Source organism: Anser cygnoides, chromosome 18, assembly GCF_040182565.1.
Source record: "Anser cygnoides isolate HZ-2024a breed goose chromosome 18, Taihu_goose_T2T_genome, whole genome shotgun sequence".
Lineage (NCBI taxonomy): Eukaryota > Metazoa > Chordata > Aves > Anseriformes > Anatidae > Anser > Anser cygnoides.
The window spans coordinates 9,841,240-9,860,909 of record NC_089890.1 but is presented as its reverse complement, the minus strand read 5'-3'; the positions used below and the strand labels follow the sequence as shown (position 1 = coordinate 9,860,909).

The following is a 19,670-nucleotide window of genomic DNA, read 5'->3' as shown; positions in this document are numbered from 1 at the left end:
TTAAGTGCATAAATTAAAATTCCTTAAGTTTTATAAAGCAAAGCTTACCCACATGCAGGCCTCCAGCCTGACTTTTGAGATGATAGCCCAGAGAGAGATGGATCCATCAGTCGCCTCCTCATCGGGGCAGATAATTTGATCCGGGTAAGGAGGCTCAGGAAAATTAACTGAGTTACATTCATATGCAGCAAGAGTAACTGATGCTATGTGTGGACCCTGAAAAAAACAAAGGTAATTTCAAATGCATTTTATGTTAGTAGTAATAAAAATTAAAATAAACACACTTATCCCTGACATAAAGGACCAAGGCTAAAACTTACTGTTTCTCACTTTGGCCATTAACGATGTTATATACATAAACTAGATTTTCTAGACAATCTGAAGTGTAATTTTAGTTATTAATACTCTTTAAAAAATCCCTCTTTTCAACAGTTAATGTTAAGGAGTCTTTCAGTTCTTGCCATGCCATTCTGCACTAGTATGACATTGCTAAGGCAAAATAAGAATTCTTATTTCTGAAAACCGGAAAATTTTCAAAATTTTAAAACGGTCTCTTCAAGGTATTTATGGCCTGCAACTTTATTAGAGCAGGTGTTTTCCCTACTGTTGTTTTTAGAGGACGATTTAAATTCCATGTTAAATTTTTTTTAGAACGCCTGGACCTTATCACATCTTCCAGTGGACCTTTGTAACTTTTGGATCTTTCTCCAAAAATCTGTTACTTAACTTGTGCTGGTTTTTCTATGTATACAAGAAAGTGACCTTACTGCTGTTTGCTAAAATAGTTTAAAATGTAATTCAAAACTGTAATGTTATTTAAATGCCACATAAATGAATTACTTCTTGTCTCCAACTAACAGTAAAAGATTTTTTGGACAAATCTCCAAACAAAACCAGCATCAAAATCGATTCAGGAATTGAACTGCTACATAATGCTACAATCTAAAAGGATTGTTATTATTTTAATACAAAAGAAGTCAGAAGCAATTCGATAGTTTCTTGCCTGAGCAATAGATGTTGTAGCTAAAAGAAATCACTTAGCTAAAGGTTGGGGAAACACTGTTGGGGGAATAAGGAAAAAAAAACAAACAAACAAAAAGATAAACTAAGCTCTTTTCATAAAATCACAGATTTAAATCTTAAATTTTCTTTACATGCTCAATATATTACACAAACTAACTTCTGCTATTAATTGATGGCTTTCGACATTTTTGGGAACATACCGTCAACAATTTTCTTCTACATTTCTTGCTTTAAATGAGTCGCGTGCATTTTATTAGATCGATAAGGAAGCCTGATAACTCCCCCCCAAGCTAGCTTTATTACAGAATAACGAGGGAAAGAGAAAGTATGATTGACCTAAACACTGCCTAAAAACCCTGCACAAGGCTCCCAAAGCTCACTTTGAAATGCAGGAGCAAGAGAGATTCAGAGGATCCTGCAGGCTTCATTTGCACATTAAAGGGTGAAATTCTACAGCGCCATGCCTCACACAAAAGGTGAAGCAGCCTCATTGCCTTTCCTAGACTTACTTGGAAGAAGGATTTCGTTGCCTTCATTCATGTCAACATTTCAGGTCTCACTGTACACGCCAGAGCACAAGACTTAGATAATTATATTGACGCTACAATTTACTTAATGGCAGCGAAGAATGGTGAAAAAAATACCAGATATCTTTTTCTGTATGACAGCTGTGACTACTGTTGTCACATGTACACAATTCAAAAATAAAACCAGTCATCTGGCATGCAATTGGTAAAAGAAAAGCTGCTCTGATACCAAGCGAATTCTTTTATTCCTTGTTGCTTTATAGGAGACTAATTCAAGAAGTGGTTTTAGGCCTACTTCTGTGAATACTCACGATAGAACCTACCTATCGAGCTGAAAAATGAGGCACAGTCTATCCCAAATAAAAATAATCAAAGGTTCATTAAAGTAAAATTGAAAAAGAAGAGGTCCAGAACTTGATACACAAAAAGCGATGTTGATATAGGAGGGATGAACAAGTGAGAGGTAACACGTGCTAGAGCCATTTCGCTAGGCCGCAACGGCAGTGGCCTCCTTTTTGGTAACAGCTGCAAGGCACTCCCCGTTCCCCCCCGTTTCAGATCTAAACAAATAATGTATCTCTGTTTTACTCATGGAGGACAGAGGCAAAGAGAGAACTGAAACTTCCCTGAAATTACAAAGTACATTTCTGGTGAGCCTGGGAACCTCTTTCTGCACCACACAAACTCAGGGAATTCAGTTCCATCCCGTTCCCCTCCCTGACCTGACAGCTAACTTGGGACAAAAAGGTCTCTCAGGCCTTCTTCCCTAAGTCATGGTTTTCACCTGCATAAATTTGCAATAAAAACCTCTTGAATATGAAATTTGCATGGAGGAAATCCCCACGTACTCGACTTGTAAATGATCATTTCCTATGTTCCCTTGCGAGTAAGGGTAAGCTTGCTGCCAAGGCAGCGAGGTACGGCGTGTGAATCAAGAAGTACGATTTTCAGTTCTACAAAATTTGGAAGATCAACCACACTACAGCTAACTACAGCCAGCTGTGATGGGAGACTGTTAGTTTCAGTTTTATAATAGTAAGAGACAAATATAATCGGTAGTGTAGCGAGGCCCCCACCCTCTTCGCAAGGTTTCACTGACACCGTCACCAGCCCTTCTCAAGCTGCACGCAGGCAGTGCAGGGAAGCCACTGCACTCCAGGAGACTGCAGAGACAAAATGCCTACCAGGAGACCGCTGTGCATGACCAGCATGCTTTTGTAGGAGCTTCTTGCCATGAGCAGCTCCTCCCAACAGAGTTGCCATCCTTGGATGGCTTCACAGCCTCCAAGTGTCACCTCCTGTTAGGAGAGCTCTCCCAGTCCTCAACGAACATCTGCAAAAGGAAAAATCGTACAAGGAGCAGCCAACGGAAAAAAAAGGCATTTCACAAAGCTGCTGTAAATGGCCAGCGAGCCACCTGAAGACTACGCCAATTGAACATAATTCTTCCACTGCAATGTAAACAGTTCTATAATGGAAAAAAGTTGGAGTTATGGAACCCACAGAAGCCACATTTTAACTGGAATAAGAAATAAAGCATAAACAGTTCATTAAGAGTGATGAAGTGTGGAGTATTAGAATTCAGAGAGCCAAAGGAGAGCAGAACAATCCCGTGTCCTCCTCTCGCAGTGGAGCCCAGCTGTCCTGCTAGTCGAACGGACAACATCGCACAGCTTGGCAGGCTGCACGCAACATCTCTGACATCTGCTTTTGTTCTAGCTCTGCTCTGAAAGCTCACATCGAGCATCACGCTTTCACAAAGCTGGTTACCAAGCACCTCACAAAACAATGGTTGGCTAAACAGGACCATGGGTGCAGGGAGGGGGGAAGAGTGGGAGGGCCACTGGGTGTTTCATAAGAGAGGTGCCATTTTGTTTTAAACCATCGCTATTGCTAAATATGAACTCTGAAAGGAACAGGGAACCAACTTCAAGCAGGCTCCAGGTGTCATCTTTGCAAAAATCCCACTCAAAATGCACTCAGTTTTCTTTACACTCCTCCCTGGGCCAGGAGGATTCATTCTCATAATTTTTTTTTTAAACCCTCTTCAAACAATACCTCCCCACCCTCTCTGCCTCCTCCTCCACATGGAGCTGCAGGCAATGGTCCGTGTGTTACCTCTTCGCAATAACTCAGTTTATTTCAACACTTCAGGGAAACCTTTAAGATATCTCCTCTTGGACTCCAACTGCACCTCTACCTTTAAAAATAGCTTTGTGAAACTACTTCAAACCCTCTCATACCAGACAACAAATATAAAACCAGCCGATTTAGTAGACATGCTGCTTGCCAAACCAGGAAGAGTCGCTGAAATTCAAGGCATGTAAGATCCTTGAACACCAACTGTCTTTTCCTCACCCTTTTCCAATGATTTTTTTTTAATTGCAGGAGGCACCACCAAGGGCTAACACAGAAGAAATTGAGAAACATTCTGCTGACTCGGGCGAGAAACATTTGCTTGCCTCTACTGACGACCAGAAGGAGCCTGTGGTTAGGCTGGAATGTGATTTGTTAGAAATATCTGTACAATTTACAAATCAAACGAGACAAGAGTTGGTCATCGAGATCAACTCAACATAAATCTATATTTTAGCAATAGTAATTTAGGGGAGTTTGGAAATCCCTATCTACACAACTGTAAAGTCTTCGAGAAGGCAACCTCGAACTCTTGAACTCAAAGGCCTTCAGAGAATTTTCAGTTTCATGATTGAAGTCACCCAAGTTCGAACAGACACTGCTAATCCTTAGAAACAAGTTACTTTAAATGCTGTGTTATGACATGTCTAGAAAGCATAATCTTTTATTTATAAATCACACTTGGAAACTCATCACTGCAAGTTGAAGTTAAAATCCTTACAAACATGTTGATTTGCATTATATTTATAGCACAGAAGTCTTTACCATAAGGAAAAACGACTGAATATCCAATTAAAAGTGAATCACATCTCACGTTATTAATCATTCTGTGCATCTAGACTGTGAACAAAACCATAGCTGCAAACTCCTTATCAAGAGTTCTTCTCTCATGTGCCCCTTCACAGAACAGCCATCCTGCCCAAGTGATACGAGCACAAGAATGACATCTAATTTTAACCTTTTTTATTTGGGGAAAGATATAATTTTAGGCTGCTTCTAATTTAGCAATATCTCACAAAGAAAAGTGATACGTCTGCCAGCAAGACAAACACTATTCTGAACTCATTGCTGAACTTAATGTACTAAAAATCTGTTTTCCTCCATGGATACAGAGCTTTTCATACCAGGTTCAAGACTCAGCCCTTCCACAGGGGGGAAAACATGTCATTCTATATTTGATTAAGATAAATTAGAAAAGCAAAAGCTTGCTTCTCATGGGAAAAATCCTGCAAGCGTTGCCCCGGGCTGCGACTCATCTCATACTTATCTACGAAGTCATTACACCTCTGTAGAAAGTAACACCAAGTTACAGCATCTTTTCATCTCCGGGAGCAGTGGACAACTACCCACCAGGAAAACCGCTCTGCAATTACGAGAGAAAGACTGGACCTAGAGGCGGCTAGAAAATACGTCAATCTAGTCTGTCTGTCTGTGTCACAAGATTAAAGTGCCTCGTGATTTTATATATTGCCTGGTACGCAGCACAGAATATAAAAAGGGTCTCAGAACGAAGAAGGATCCCATAGCTAGAGCATCCTCAAGTGACATAGCCATCCATCAGGCGGTCAGGGCTAGCTTTAGCACACCGCCGTGGCATTTCAGGCAACGTATTCATTTTACAGTCATGTGCCTGTTCGCAAGTTTCCATTCCCACTTCAGTCGAGCCTTGCCCCAGTGCAGAGCTGATGGAAATTCCAAACGATGAGCCACAAGCTCCAAATACAAGTGAAGAAGAACCACCAGGGGAGCAGGCACGTGGTACCACTGAACGCATAACAGGGCCACGTTGCTGCTTTGAGGAGTAACATGAAAAGCAGACGCTTCATAAGGCTATGGTCATACTACTTTCTATAGGAGCCATCAAACAGACTGACGTCAGGAAGAGGCACAGTAGGAAGAATCCAAGTTCATACTCTGGTGCTGACGGAAGACAAAAATAATCTGTCAGCGTTTTCTCCTCACCCTTCCCTAGCCACCCACTTGTTATTACTGAGGAATAAATCACAGAATCTATTCAAATTGATACTAGGAGTGATGATTGGCTTTAACGTCTCCAATTAGAGATCGCCTTGCACTGTTATCAGTTTTTCCAGCCTGGCTCAAGGAAGCAGAGACGAGAAAAGCACAAAGTTCAGGCCAAGCATTAAAACACAACAAAAAAACCAGCAGCGACTCCAAGAGAGCGAGTGAGAGGAAAGCAGAACGTGACCTCCCAGCAGAGTTATCAGACGGGATCGGTGACAAGGAAATCAAGAGCAAATAATGAAAATAAGGTGTCAGCACCCGAAAGGTAAAGTCCATCAGCCTTCGAAAGGAAGAGCACGGCGCACAATCACCTCACTAACCCTTCGGTGCAAGTTCAGCTCGCTACCACTGGCCCAGATGCTCAGTGCAACTTAAATGTTAGCATGACATCAGCAGGGTGCAGACTTCTGAAAAGCCACAGTAAGGTAGCTAATCCTGCACAGATGGAGGAGCTTCACGTTAGCTGTTTATTACCACAGTTCCAGCTTTAGATAAACTGTCCAGATCCTGACGTGCACCGCTTCCAGCGGCGCTGGGGGCCATATAAGGAACTCGCAGCCCCACCGCTTCGGGTTCTGACTCACGCGGCCCGGCAGCTCACGGTGGGGCAGTGCGGGAGGTTATTGCTTCCAGCTGCTCCACCAGCCCCTGCCACCCTCACAGCAGGGCAGGGGACCGGCAGGAGCTGCTCCTGAGTCACCAGGAAAATGCCATTTTTCATCTCAGATGTTTTAAACGCGAGGAAGCCACCGGGAGACTTAAGAAACTCCCAGGTTGCTCAACTAATCTGGCGGCAGCGTCCTGGCTAATGCGTTGGGCTCTTCCAGTTCATCAGCGCGTTATTAATGTAAATGCTGCAGTTTGAGCAGAACAGAGCCCGTGTGAACTGTAGGAAGGAGCTCCCATCAAGGGATGGTGAGCAAAAGTGATTTTTTAAGTTGTGTTGATTCAAGTACTCCAGGATGTTTCAGTTCATTGTAAAAAGCTTAGGACAGCTGGAGGAAGTTGGTTTAAAGAGATGGAGGAAACAAATGAAAGAGTAAGAGTCACATGCGATCCTCACACCAACAGGCTCCGCTTCAGCTTTACAACTAATTCCTGGCTTCTGCACCCACCATGTATTTTGCTTTCAACTGCCTTAACTCAATAGCAGTAATCTGATCGCAGATTTTAGACAAAACCATTTTTTATTTCATTGGCTATAGGCTTGCAGGTTGACATGTGAATCGAAGAACAGCACGGACTGGAAACGAACACCTCACTTAGCAAAAATAATTCAGCACTGGGAAGGGGAGCGCTGCTGCGCCCGCCTACCTGGCTGGGGCAGCTCAGCTCTTGTTTCTCCCTTTTTCCTTTACACACAGACCCCATAATTTTATGAATTATTCACAGTCGTTTTGAATGATCCACAAGAAAAAAGCAAAACTTCTCCTGAAGTTGACAATCACTAAGAAAATACTCCTGTTTTAAAATAGGAAATAAATGACGGGGGGGAGGGGGAGGGAATTAAAGTAAATTCTGTAGATTTTGAAATTACATCTACTTCACAAAAGTGAGTAAGCCCTGTTTTGTGAGTTTTCCTTTTTAGAACCGTTTTTGCAATTTTATCATTAGTCTCCTTACAAGCTTAGCTTCTGGAACTGGATAGCTAAAAAAAATCTTTTAATTTTAAAAAGATTTCAGTAGTCCTGGCAATAAAGAAAGGTGGTGTATTTGGCTTTTTTTTGTTTGTTTGTTTTTAAAAAAAGATCAACACCAACAACAGGTTGTTTTTTTTTTTTAAATGAGCTCATTATTGCACGAGCTGTCTGGATTTTAAATGCTCAGTTTCTAACCCAAACTCAGTTCGGACAGGGCCAAAACGCGAGTCATTTCAGCTGCAAACTACCGTGCTTTTGGGAGGCCAGAATGTGACCTCTCGCCAAAGCCAAACCCTGGAACCAATTCAGGACAAAAGCAAGACATTGAACCCTCAAGCCCAGATAAACCCAAACTGGCTCTCTAAAGCCAGCCCTGTCAATGAAGACACTGTCTTTGCAATTCCCTTCTTTTTAAGGGCAGTTTTCTGTTCTTTTTCACGGCCTGAAATCATTGCCGTGCTCTTTCACTCCGCTACAGGACACCCCAGGAGGAATTCAGTGACAAACCCACACATTGCAGTGCTGAAAAAATCCAAACTCTTTTCTGACCTCCGCGCAGAAAGCATTCCTATTGTACCTCACATTTCCTGTTTGTGCTAGTCTGCAATCCAGCTACCAGCGAAAGCCTCCCCAGCAGTTGCTCCACTTGGCTCTACCAGCAAGCAAGCAGAGATCCACATTCAAAAAACAAAAACACAAACAACTGCAGGCAGCCAAAACCCGCTCTGCACTTTTGACCTGTAAGGAATTTGCTTCCATTCATCCCCCAGCACTGCAGATTTTAACAGACCATATCCAGAAAGGCCGTTTATCAGCCAGTTTTCACACGAGGCAGTTTGATAGGCATTAATTCTAAGCTGATTTTCTGCGCATCGGTCGCATCTTTTGCGATCCGTTTGGCGAACCGAAAGCAAGATCACGCGGAGCGCAGCGCGAAGATGGCACGGGCGGCGCGGCTCCAGCTGAGCGCTCCACCTAGTGTCTCTGCTGCCAGCTCATTCATGTCGCTCTGCAGCAGCGGATGGACCTCTCCAAGATGTACAAACAAGAAATTCCTGACAAGTTACCCGCGGTCATCTTCTTCTGGCACTTAGGTGATTCGTGCCATTTGTATTTTAACGTAGGAGCAGTATAAAAGAAAACATAAGGCTAAAAAAAACCAACTGTGTGCTGCTAAAACCAGTATCTGGAGTCGTTAATCATAATAGTTTTATTTCCTACGGAACCACATCGTGATTACTATTTTTAAAGTGGTGTTTTTAAAGAATTGTGAAAAACCTTTAATGGACTTTGGGAAAAAAAGCCAGCAGACTTGTTTTGAAAGTGTCAGAATAAAAAGGATTCTTGGAAGAGTGGCCTGCTTCCACATTTCTGTGCTGAAGACCTGCTCTGTGCCAGCCCTCAGCTCACTGCCAATTTGCAGACAGAGGATTGTTTCCCAAAAAGCCAAGTCAAATTTTACATTTACTGCTTGCGACATCCAAGGGGGCAGAATTAAACTAGGAGCCGATGCAGCAGATAACGTTAGATCCTTTGCAATATATATAAGAAGTTCTTGAATCGCAGAAATAGCAATAAAAAGCCTATGATCAAACTAACAAAATTGACCTTTCCCTCCTAGACCACGATGTTTTCAGCAAGAACGTTCTGCCAATGAACATTCTGGTGACCCACAAAATCCAAATCAGATGTGAACAGATATAAAGCAGGGGCAGTAATGTGCCCCCAAAGGGAGACTGCTTTAGGTTGTAAACTCCGCTTTAAACAAAACTGCTAGTTCCAACTACTGTCTTCTCAGTAACCCCAAGATCTCTCCTGGAACTTGAATCCACCTCACTCCACATGGTGGCTGGCGTGAGATGCTCTGAAGAATCCAGACGAATGACAGTTTTCAACCCTGGAAAAACAGCTACCCAGGCCAGAGTCATTCCTATGCTGCATCTATTGCATAACTACTTCTGGGAGCGATTTGCCCAGCTAACAGGCTGCGCTTATGAGCAGCTTGATATGAAATAGTTGTATGCACTATGTGCAGGGCTATATTTAAGAAAGATGCACCTGTGTCACAGCTGAAGCAGTTCAGGCACTGTATGAACAGGTGCCTACATGCCATCAATTCCTGCCCGTTGGCCCTTGATGGCAGAGACAATACTGCAAGCATCAACAAGAGCTCAGCGGCACATGGGTGGGCCCGGGAGCATTGTTCTCTAAGCATGTAATTGCATTCCCAGCAATCTCACTGTACATACACATTTAAAATGAGCAATTAATTATGAACAATTTTAAAATACTTACTGAGTCTATTCTCTACTGCCTGCAAATCCAGGCACTAAAGCAGAAGAGGATTTTTTTGTTTGGTTGGTTTTTTTAAAACTTTTAATTTCTTTTTGTTTGTTTGTTTTTAAACTTTTAATTTCTTTGAATCACTAGAAGAATAAGTTTTAGCGTAATCAAGAAATGTAATTAAAGTACATGGAACATGGAAAGTAGATATACATTAATGTAAAATTCAATATAGAGAGCTCACTACCTAGTATTTCTACTATATTCTATTCTATTTCTACTTTTAGAGGTAGGTACTGCACAACTAAAATAGCAAATTATTTAAAACTCCTCCTTTTGAAAGCCAGAGCTCCTAATTGCTTTGTTTCCAGATGGATTAAATACAGAGTACTACTCTGAACCAATTTACCCTGAGAAGTTACACCAACTGTCTTAAGTTAGCAATCCCCGTTCCCTTTCGCACAACATGCAGCCCTAAAATCAGTAGATATTAAAGCCTGTATTACTCCATTGATAGTACGTTCCACATACATACTGCTGGCATAGCTGTATTGACAAGAAAATTAACAGTTCTGCTACTTAAAATGGCAACACGCTGTCAGGGCAATAATCTTGTGTTCTTACACTCCCACTGCCATCTAGTGGCACAAAGCCCAGTATGTTCCACCAAGTTATGAACTGTGCAGTGTTCAGGCACGTTTAGTGCCGAGGAAGTGTATTTGTTCTGAATTTAGGGTCCATGCTAGTCACTAGATCTTGCACACGAGAAAAAATAAAAAATGCATCTTTGCTTCTCTTACTTTGCTCACTGCCTTTATGGAATTCCCTCAACGTAATAGAAAAATGCTCATCTCTATTACGTATTTAAAGCAAACAAACAAGTATTTCTCCTGTACTGATACACATTAGATGTTAACGGTATAATTTTATTACATTTTACTCTATAACCACCTTCTAATTGATTGCAGTATGTTTTTCCCCCCCAAATTGTGAAACCTTACTTCTTACATTCCAAATAAATAACTTCACTACATCTGCAATAAATACCCCTGCTAACAGTATTTAGCTAAGTTGCTTTTTCTAGGTGATATTCCTCATTGGAATCTATAAAAGGCTGCTCACTTATACCTCCTACAGACACAATGAAAATTATATTGACTATTAAGCCAGAGAAGTAATATTTTGTCTACGTGACTTAAGTGTCAGGCTAGGTCATGACCTAAATGTACTGACTAAGTTCACACACCCCACAGGAAAAGTTCAGTGATATGCTATGAAGTTTAATTTGCTTTCTATTAAAGTAACTTAGAACTATTTAAAAAAATAAATTTAAAACTAGAGTAAAAGAAAGGTCAATTCATTCCACCTTCTTTCAGAAAAGAAGCAGTGCTGTCTTATAAAGACTTCTTTATAGGATAAAATCATCTTGGATACAAAGATGATTTGTCCAGGATACAAAATGACAGCACTTGCTATTCTGCACCAGATCAACATACAACAAAGAAATAACCCACTTTCAAATGCAGTTTACAAATAGTGGAAAACATTTCTTATTCACTAGATTTCTGTCAACATGTGTAAAAATTAAGAATAGAACTGTACAGTAAGCTCTCCGAACTGCTTCAAAGGCTGTCTAGATAACATGACGTCTTTGGTTTGAAGAAATCAGAATATCAACCAGTGAGACACAACTTAAGAAAACAAACAAGCAAAAAAAATATACAACAAGACAAAAATCTATCATTTAGAAGTCCTACTTGCTGATTTATATCATGATCTACCGATTTTCACAGCAAACCTGGAATTACTTTGCTTTCTCTTCCTTTCTCTGGCCTGATGAACAGCCAGCGATCCTTCCTGCTTAATTTTCACTCCCACCCTAGGCTGGTGGAGCACCCAGACTGAGCTGAATTTGTGAACTTCACTCCACCTCAGGCCATCACATCAGGCTGGGTTGCCTCTCCAGTGAGATGGGCACCTCGGTTCAGGACTGATTTTGATTGATTCTCCATCTGCAGAGCCCATGCGTTTTGCTGTCCCTAAGCTACTGTCATCACCTCTGCCAGTCAGAATGATTCGTACACTGTCAAGTCACCACTAAGCACTGTCCAGCACTGCATGCAAAATGTTTAGACTGTGTTCATCGGCTCTACTGAGTTTAAGTTTTCAATCATTTAGGTTGACAGCAGTATTTTTGCCTAAAAGGCTGCGTATGCAGAAGCTTGTTTCTGTTTAACAATAGTTTTCTTTCCTCCGTACCTTCTGCCTCCAGAATCTTTAGGAGAGAAGCTACACTAACAGACTAACGCGACGGCAAACGATGCCTACACAGATGTCACTAGACCTAACAGGCATTGCTTTGCTGCGTGGAAAAACACGAGCTTCTTGTTTCCTGTAGTGCTTTCTGTGTTAATGATTAAAGCAGTTCTGAAAGTAAACATCTGTAATTGTCCCAAATACAAGATGACATTTGTTGCATAAACTGGTTTTAATTATTTTGTGGCCATGAATCCTTTTCTTAAATCCAGGACAGTGGTTTCATAAACAAGGAACTAATCCAATGGCCAAAAGCAAAACACGCCCAAACATTTCTCTAACTTTCCTAGCTAAGTTGAGATAAACAACATCATACAAATTTTCAGAACAACAGAGACTATTTTATCTTTGTAGCCGAACATTTTTCTTGCTATTATTTTCAAAGCAAAATTAATACAGACTGAACTACAAAAACAGTTGCCCATTTCAGCAGTTTCAGCTCAAAGAATGATCATTTTAAGTAATTTACTCTACTAAGAGTATGCAGAAAATTTTAAAATGGAAACATTTGAGCTGCACACACTAGAAAATGTTTTCTTTAAATTAGTAAGTTAGAGCATAGGGCATTGCAGATTTTGACTCATTGTTTCAAAGTGAAGGATGACAGCAGACTAATATCTAGAGTTCAACATGAGCATATAGCATAAGCTATACAATGTAGAGTAACAACAACACTGAACAGAGTTTTGCAGCATTACACTAAGTATTTCTTTTCCTTCGGAAGTATTTAACATTTAGGACCTAGGGAAGATTCTTTATTCATAGATCTTAAAAATATGCAACAATTAAAATAAATGATTCAGAAAGAACACAAAATAAAAATATCCTTACCAAATAGAGCAGAAAGGTGTGAAGACCTGTTCCAAGTCCAACAGAGGACAGAATGCCTAATCCTACCCAGTAGGCACACCAGAAGAACTTTTTCTCCATATACCGCACATACTGAAAGAGAAAAGTCACAAAACAAACAAACATGGTGATGTCTCTTAGAGGAGAAAGTTAAAGCTACAGACAACTATCCGCATTAGTTTGTATTACAACAACGGAAACAGCATCCTAGATTCTTCTGTTTGCAACTTACTACAATTATAGCACAGGCATATGTACAGAGAACAACGCATTTTCAAATGAAAAGCCCACACGCCTTATAATCAGCTAGTTTCCAAGGAGATAGATGAAAATTCAGGTTCAGTAATGAGGACTTGAAAACCCAGAATAGTTCACACAGGTAAGCAGTAAGCACAGACAGTATCTACCGGAGGCCAAGCAGCAAGCAGACAGATCAGGGAATTTCCTCAACTGATAAATAAAGGAACAGGGTTAGCTGCTGAACGTTAGTTGTTGAATGCTTTATCCTGGCCCCCTGAGTAACCATGTTTGTTACTTCTAAGGGAAGACTGAAACTTTCATTGCACGTTGCAAAGGATGTGAGAAAGTCACAACAAATTCTGGATGCAAGGGTGCTACAGCCAGGTACACTGCAGGAACAGGAGGTTGTATCTCGCTCTCGCTGCCACGAGAGCAATAGCGTAAATGGGTGAGCGAGGCCTTCAACGTGTCTATGCCACAGCCCCAAGAAGGGAAGAAGGGGTGCCCTTTAATACCACGCATGGATCGACAGCATCTAGGTGAAGTTTACCAGTCTTAACCAGGCTCCAGCCTACCAGAGTACAAAAGAAGTCCTAAAAACAGCTACTGAAACTGCAAGTATATATACTTAGCTATTTTGAATGTGGTTTTGGAAGAAAGTGACTTATATATTCAATTATATGTTGATGGTACACAGAGATGGGTAGAGGGTTTAGCAGGACATGGACATTAGGTAAGAAGCTCTGGAGGAAGGGGTATGGACAGACAGCTGCTGGAGCAAACAACCGCATCAACACAGAAGACAGCTCCAAGCACCGCTCGACACTGCAGGCACGCTCCCCTTGCTCATCCCAGAGGTACGGGCTTCTTCCCAGCAGGCTCAAGGAAACCTCTGGAGGCACTGCTCTGCCAAGCCTTGCTGCACCACAGCCCCAGCCAGCTCAGGGGGCATGTGCCTCAACACCAGTTTGTAAGAGCCATCTAGTGGCAAATGTTGAGTGCATCAAGCTCTGGCCTCGATGCTGACAAAGCCACTAGCCAGGGCAGTTTGTAAACGAAGCAGGTATTTGCCCATCAGGAACAGGAATGGACCGCTGATCTACCATCTGCCAACCTGCCCGGTGTGTACCTGCTTAGGTTTCAAGCATGGGACTGAGCAAGCAAGGATGCAGTGAAGTGAAGAAATTCATTAAGTGACTCATCCTGGGAAGCCAGGAGTCCTGTTCCAGACCTGCGTGTCCCTCAAGCAGTGACAGAGCACAGCAGCATAGATGTAAACAAGTTCCCTGAGATGGGGAACCTGGTGATTTTCAGAGTGGTAAGGTGATTCAGCTGCACAAGGAAATGCTCCGCTGGGTTAAAAAGGGCTGCCCTCAGAGAAAACCTGAAACTCAAGGACAAATGGAGAGGGGACAGGTGTAGACAACACCATCACCTTACGCTTAGAGAAAACACCTACACTTCAGGTGATGTAAAAGCATAAGCGTTCATGTAACCAAAGACAACTAAGTTTTTAAAACAGCCATTGTAAGACAATGGGAGCATAAAAAGCATCATGGAACCAGATTTGAGCCACGAAACCATTTTATGCCTACGCGTATGCCTGAGTTGGTCAGGATACCCTTCCACAGCAATAGGAACAGTTCTTGGAAACCAATCAAGTTCTGTCATGACTCAGTTTAACATTTTCTCAAGAGTTCAGGCTACTATTTAAAGCTTGTTAACAACAGATGTGAAAGAATGCTGCAGCATCAGAGGTGTGCTTATTTAGGAACAGATGAGAAGTAGAACACCTACATATGCAACAAAATAGATGCAATGATACAGCTGATCTTCCCCCGTCCTTAAAATGCAACTCATCCACACATGACACAAGGGGAGTCATGACATGATAAACAGATAACCTTAGCAAGCAGAGGTTCAAAAGACACGCTACAATCTCGTTAAGACCCTATTCAATTCCCAGGACGTCTATTTTAGCACAGGGACAGAAAGTATTAGCCCCAGGAAAGTAACCTGAAAGCCTCATACCTGTTGATGTCTTCCTTCAACATAATACGTAGCTGTAAGCACTGCAAGCATCAGTAAAAAAGCCACCAGGATACTTCGTCGATGCCACAATCTTAAAAGACAAATGGTGATTAGTGTTTTTCATAACTTAGCATGCATTTCAAAGTAACTTAGTTATTTATCACTGTAGAGTGGGTCTGCGTGGATGTAGTCAGTAGGCAAAATGACAGCTGAAAAGTTCACTGTTATAAAAATGTAAACCTCCCAAGAACTAGCTGGGGAGCCTTTATTCTTGACAGAAAAATCTCTAGTTCACTGTCAAGTGAGAACAAAGTTCAGACTTTTTTTTTTTTTTTTTTAAAAAAAAAGCAAGTAAAAGGATGTTTGCTTTCAGCAAGTTACTATCTAAAAGCTAACATTCAGCTTCTGCAGCCAAGAGAGTTTCAAATACAGGACCACCAAAAACATTCATGGTTAAGCCAAGTGCAAAGCAGGCACCGGCCCTGTGCAGGGGATGATCTGTGGGTGGGTGACAGAAGTGCTGATTTCAAACTGTGCTGGTGGGTAGAGCCACAGTGACAGTAAAATGAGCAAACCTCAACATTATTTTGGTTCTCTTAATCTGCTGAAGTTAGTACCTCTTGTTACAGCTCAAAGTTTAATGCATACATTATTGCTAATTATGAAGCATTAGGAAGCTACTATGGGTGAAGGGAAAAAAGCACTTTTATGACATCCAGTACTTTTGCACCTGCCTAATTCTGAAAGGTTGCAATAATACTGCTTGACACATAAGTGGCCACACACAGTTGATTAAAGAATATATTTATTATTTTCTGGGAAACACTATTACAGTGTCATCTAATGCTATAAAGAAAAGGAAGTGCTAGCATCACTTAAAAATCACTGGCATGAAATAGTGAACTATAAACGTAATTTATCCATTTAAATAGGCAGAAGGAAAGATTGAAATACGGGAAGTGTAATACAGCAAAACAGTAGCAAATGTTTCATATTAAGCAGGCTGAAAAAAGTTACTTTAATCTTCCTGTAATTGTAAAAACGTTTGTGCTGCTTGTATCAGTACAAGAATTGGATTTCCAAGCGATTGTCATTTAAATCCCAGTTTACTCAAGTGGAACACAGGAAACCAGTGTCAATCTGAGGTCATCTTCATAGTTTAGAATCTAGTTGTTGTTATTTTCTGTAAAGACATTGTTATTTTACACACCACAGCTGTTGTTGTGTAGTTCTATGTTGTACAGTGGCACACAACATAGAAGTGCTGCACAACTGAGGATGCAAATGCTATCTATAACAAACTTTAGTATCTAGGAAGCCAGGCAGTAGCTTAAAATAACACCTCAAATGTTATTTCTGTTGTGCTTAAGTAAATAGTTGTTTCTGACAATCTCCAAGCAATGTTAAAATCTGAGAAGACAGCTCTCAAAGAAAATTTTCAAGGATAGCTGAAAGAATTTACACAGTAAAATAACTAAGCTTTGGAGTTAGATTATTTTGGGTGGGGAAAGCACAGGGGGATGAAGACTACACTACCTAAGTCTGCTACTTTTCATTCCAGAAGGTCAAAAAGGAAAACAGAAGTTTGTCTCGACATATCTTATGTGTCAGCACCTAAAACCCAGCCCAGAAGAGTCAGTGAACATAGCCCGTTATCATCAATCTCAGCTCACTCCGCAAAGGAGCGGCCCGACAGCTAAAATCAGCCAAGGTGCTATTAGACCCCGTCTTCTGACTGGGAAAGTGATTGTAAACACAATCCCAAACTAAGATTCCAGTTACCAACACAAGCGCTAGACGGTTGCTACTCCTGGCTTTTTCTGTTGCCAATTTTATTCACGTTTGCCTTTCGATACTCCAGAACCTCCCAAGGCTAGAGCATTAAGAAATAGCTGTGCATTTCAGCATTAGTAGATGTTAGGCAATTTGCAAGTAGCAGTCCTAACTAGAATAAAAGCCCATTTCATCCAGGGTGTAAATGATGCTTAGGGGAAGCGCTTCAATAAATAATTTCCTGCTGTGAAAGGGACCACGTAGCTTAGAAGCAGTCCTCTAACAGAGCGTCATAAACATCATTGTAAATTCCACGTAACCCTGAACCCTGCCCCAGCTGAGTTGTTTGAAGATCATTAAGTGATACTAACACGTGTATTAAAAGATCAGTACTTAACACTGCAGTCTTAAGTACAATATCTCTTGCCTTCAGGATCCCTAAACACTGTCCCATTCTTTCAAATTGGCATATTCAACTCTTCAGGAAGGAAGTTCGCAATTCTCTTCCATCGAGACCTTACTGTATTTACACTTATGCAATTTAGGCAGAAGGTCTGGGTACACAGCTGGAAGCGTGGTATGTTCCAGTAGCCACCTTTAAGGGACAAAAATAAATATGTTTTCTAGAAGAAGAATTTTAAAGTAGTGAATCATCAGGAAAAGTGAGATGTCAGAATGACCTACTGAATCAGAGCATGGGTTTCCCCAGAATGCTTAGTAGAAGTTAAAGAAAGTATCTTTACTTTATGGTCCATTCCTTCAAGTTTATTAGTGTTTCCAGGAAAAAATACTGCAAGGTAACAATCGGTTGTCTCCAGAGGACAATATTCAACCTCTCTTCTCGGTCCCTTCGCTTCCGTTCACCCAACAAAGAGGAGTCTGCAAATGAAAAGCAACAGAAATATAAAACCACAGGCTGACAGTTCAAATTCCATCCCGCCCAAAAATATACTGAGTATTTCTTGTTAGGAAGAACAAGAAAGCTCCCAGTCATCTTTTCCACTTATCACAAAGCATCTGCTCCAAGGGCATCAGAAATCGGGTGACCTCCAAAGGAAATACGGTGGCTTTTTTCCTCCACGTAGCTGACAGCCATTCAAGAACTGGCTCAGGGTGCAGAAAGGCTGTTAAATATATTAGCATTTATGCAAAGTATTGCGCTATTAGCTACAAATCAGCTAATCCAACAGGTCAAATGTGTCCCTATTGCCCACTACAGAGACCACATTTCACTTTGAACCTCTGAATTTGGTTCTCTTCCAAAGCTATTCTCAGACGTCTCCAATCGAACTAGATTGGATTACGTGTGCTTTCCACACACTTCAGTCCCTGTGTAACTGGATAACAGTCTCTCTCCTCCCAGTCAGAGGGCTCGGGCTATGTGAAGCCGTGCCACACTGCTCAGCTTCTCCAAAACGAGCCCACGAGACAGGAAGTGCTCCCACGAGAAGGGCCTGCCTGTAGACCACAGCCCTTCGCTAGGTTGACACTACACGTTTGGTTGCTTTTAACCGCAATAATTCGGTTATATTGCAGTGCCCGACACAACAACTGTAACAGCAGTTATTGTACGTTTCTGTACAAGTACAGAAAAAAGGATCTTCTAATAAACACGTGTTATTTTGTGCTCACAATACAGTCAGGGTTAATAAAAATCCTTAGCTATTTTTGGATGAGGATGCTTTGTTCAAAGGTCGTCAGGCTAAGGAGTGGCAATCATTTTTACACTTTTAAAGAAAATGAATTCTGAAATAAGAAAAAAAATCATGAAACAGTGGGAAAATATGGAAAACTAACTTTTATCCAAATACTATTCAAATTTTAAATTGGGATAAAGCCGTTACATATACAACATGAACCTAATCTGAATCCCTATCATATTGTAACCCAAGATGTTTTATTCCAGTAATTCAAACATGCTGCCTTATCAGATGTTAATATCTGCATCGAAATCACATACCTCATTAGTCACATTGCCCATTTAATTTTCTTTAGCTGAATTCTTTACTTCTGAAAGCACCAGTTGCCTTAGATGAACTAACAGAAAGCCTGCAATTGCAAGTACTAGATAACATATACACATTCCCTCAGAGGAAAGTCCCAGTGAAGTAAAAGGCTTAGATTTGTTCCATACATACAGGCATACACTTCTTTGAATCCTACCACACCCCTTGCTTCAAGAATTTTTGTTCTCCACTTTTTCCACTTAATACGTCTAATAAAAACGCTTCAACCTTGTTGTTTCTTTTTATTACTTTGTATGTTCTTAGTAAAGGTCATCAAAGACGATGGCGTAAGGCTGTGTACAACTTGAGAAATCACTTGGTTACAAAACTTAATTAAATATGGAACTGGCACATTCAAGGCTGACAGGAAGCAAACTAAGATGATTATTATACCACACAGCACAGATAATTCGGTGACACAAGGATCTTCATGAAACATTCTCAGAATTATTATTTTTTTTTTTTGCATGAATTCTAAACATGAGCCTAATTTGGACATACCTGTAGGACAAACAAAGGCAAGGCAGGAGATGAAGTAGTTAACTGTTTTCCCAGTAGTTTATCATTGAAAAATGATAAGCTATAGCAAAGTTAAATAATAGAAACACTAGAAATTGGGAGACTAAAAACCAGATTTCTCCCAGAGATTATTATCAAGTACTAACTCTTCAGAGCCAAAGGGTGGGGCTGTGTAGCCTGCCTTTTACAGCCACGTTTGCCAACATAATTCAGCTTTTCAGCTCCCAGCTCCTATTGGTACCCAAGCCAGCTTTACAGGGCTCGCATGCGTGTAAGCTACAGAATAAGAATGCAGAAGGAAA

The 19,670-nt window shown here is 41.0% G+C and overlaps 1 protein-coding gene across 4 annotated transcripts in view; it reads right to left on the bottom strand.

Annotated features, from left to right (window-relative positions):
• The window catches only part of VMP1 (vacuole membrane protein 1), a 67,702-nt gene that overhangs the window by 40,272 nt on the left and 7,760 nt on the right, over positions 1 to 19,670 (bottom strand). For all 4 annotated transcript variants that reach the window (XM_048074188.2, XM_013198049.3, XM_048074189.2 and 1 more), the window contains 4 exons: positions 17,587 to 17,722; positions 15,071 to 15,161; positions 12,782 to 12,892; positions 49 to 216 (listed from right to left, as the gene is read on the bottom strand). In XM_048074188.2, the coding sequence (XP_047930145.1) occupies positions 49 to 216; positions 12,782 to 12,892; positions 15,071 to 15,161; positions 17,587 to 17,722 (506 nt within the window). The remainder of the gene's footprint in view (positions 1 to 48; positions 217 to 12,781; positions 12,893 to 15,070; positions 15,162 to 17,586; positions 17,723 to 19,670) is intronic.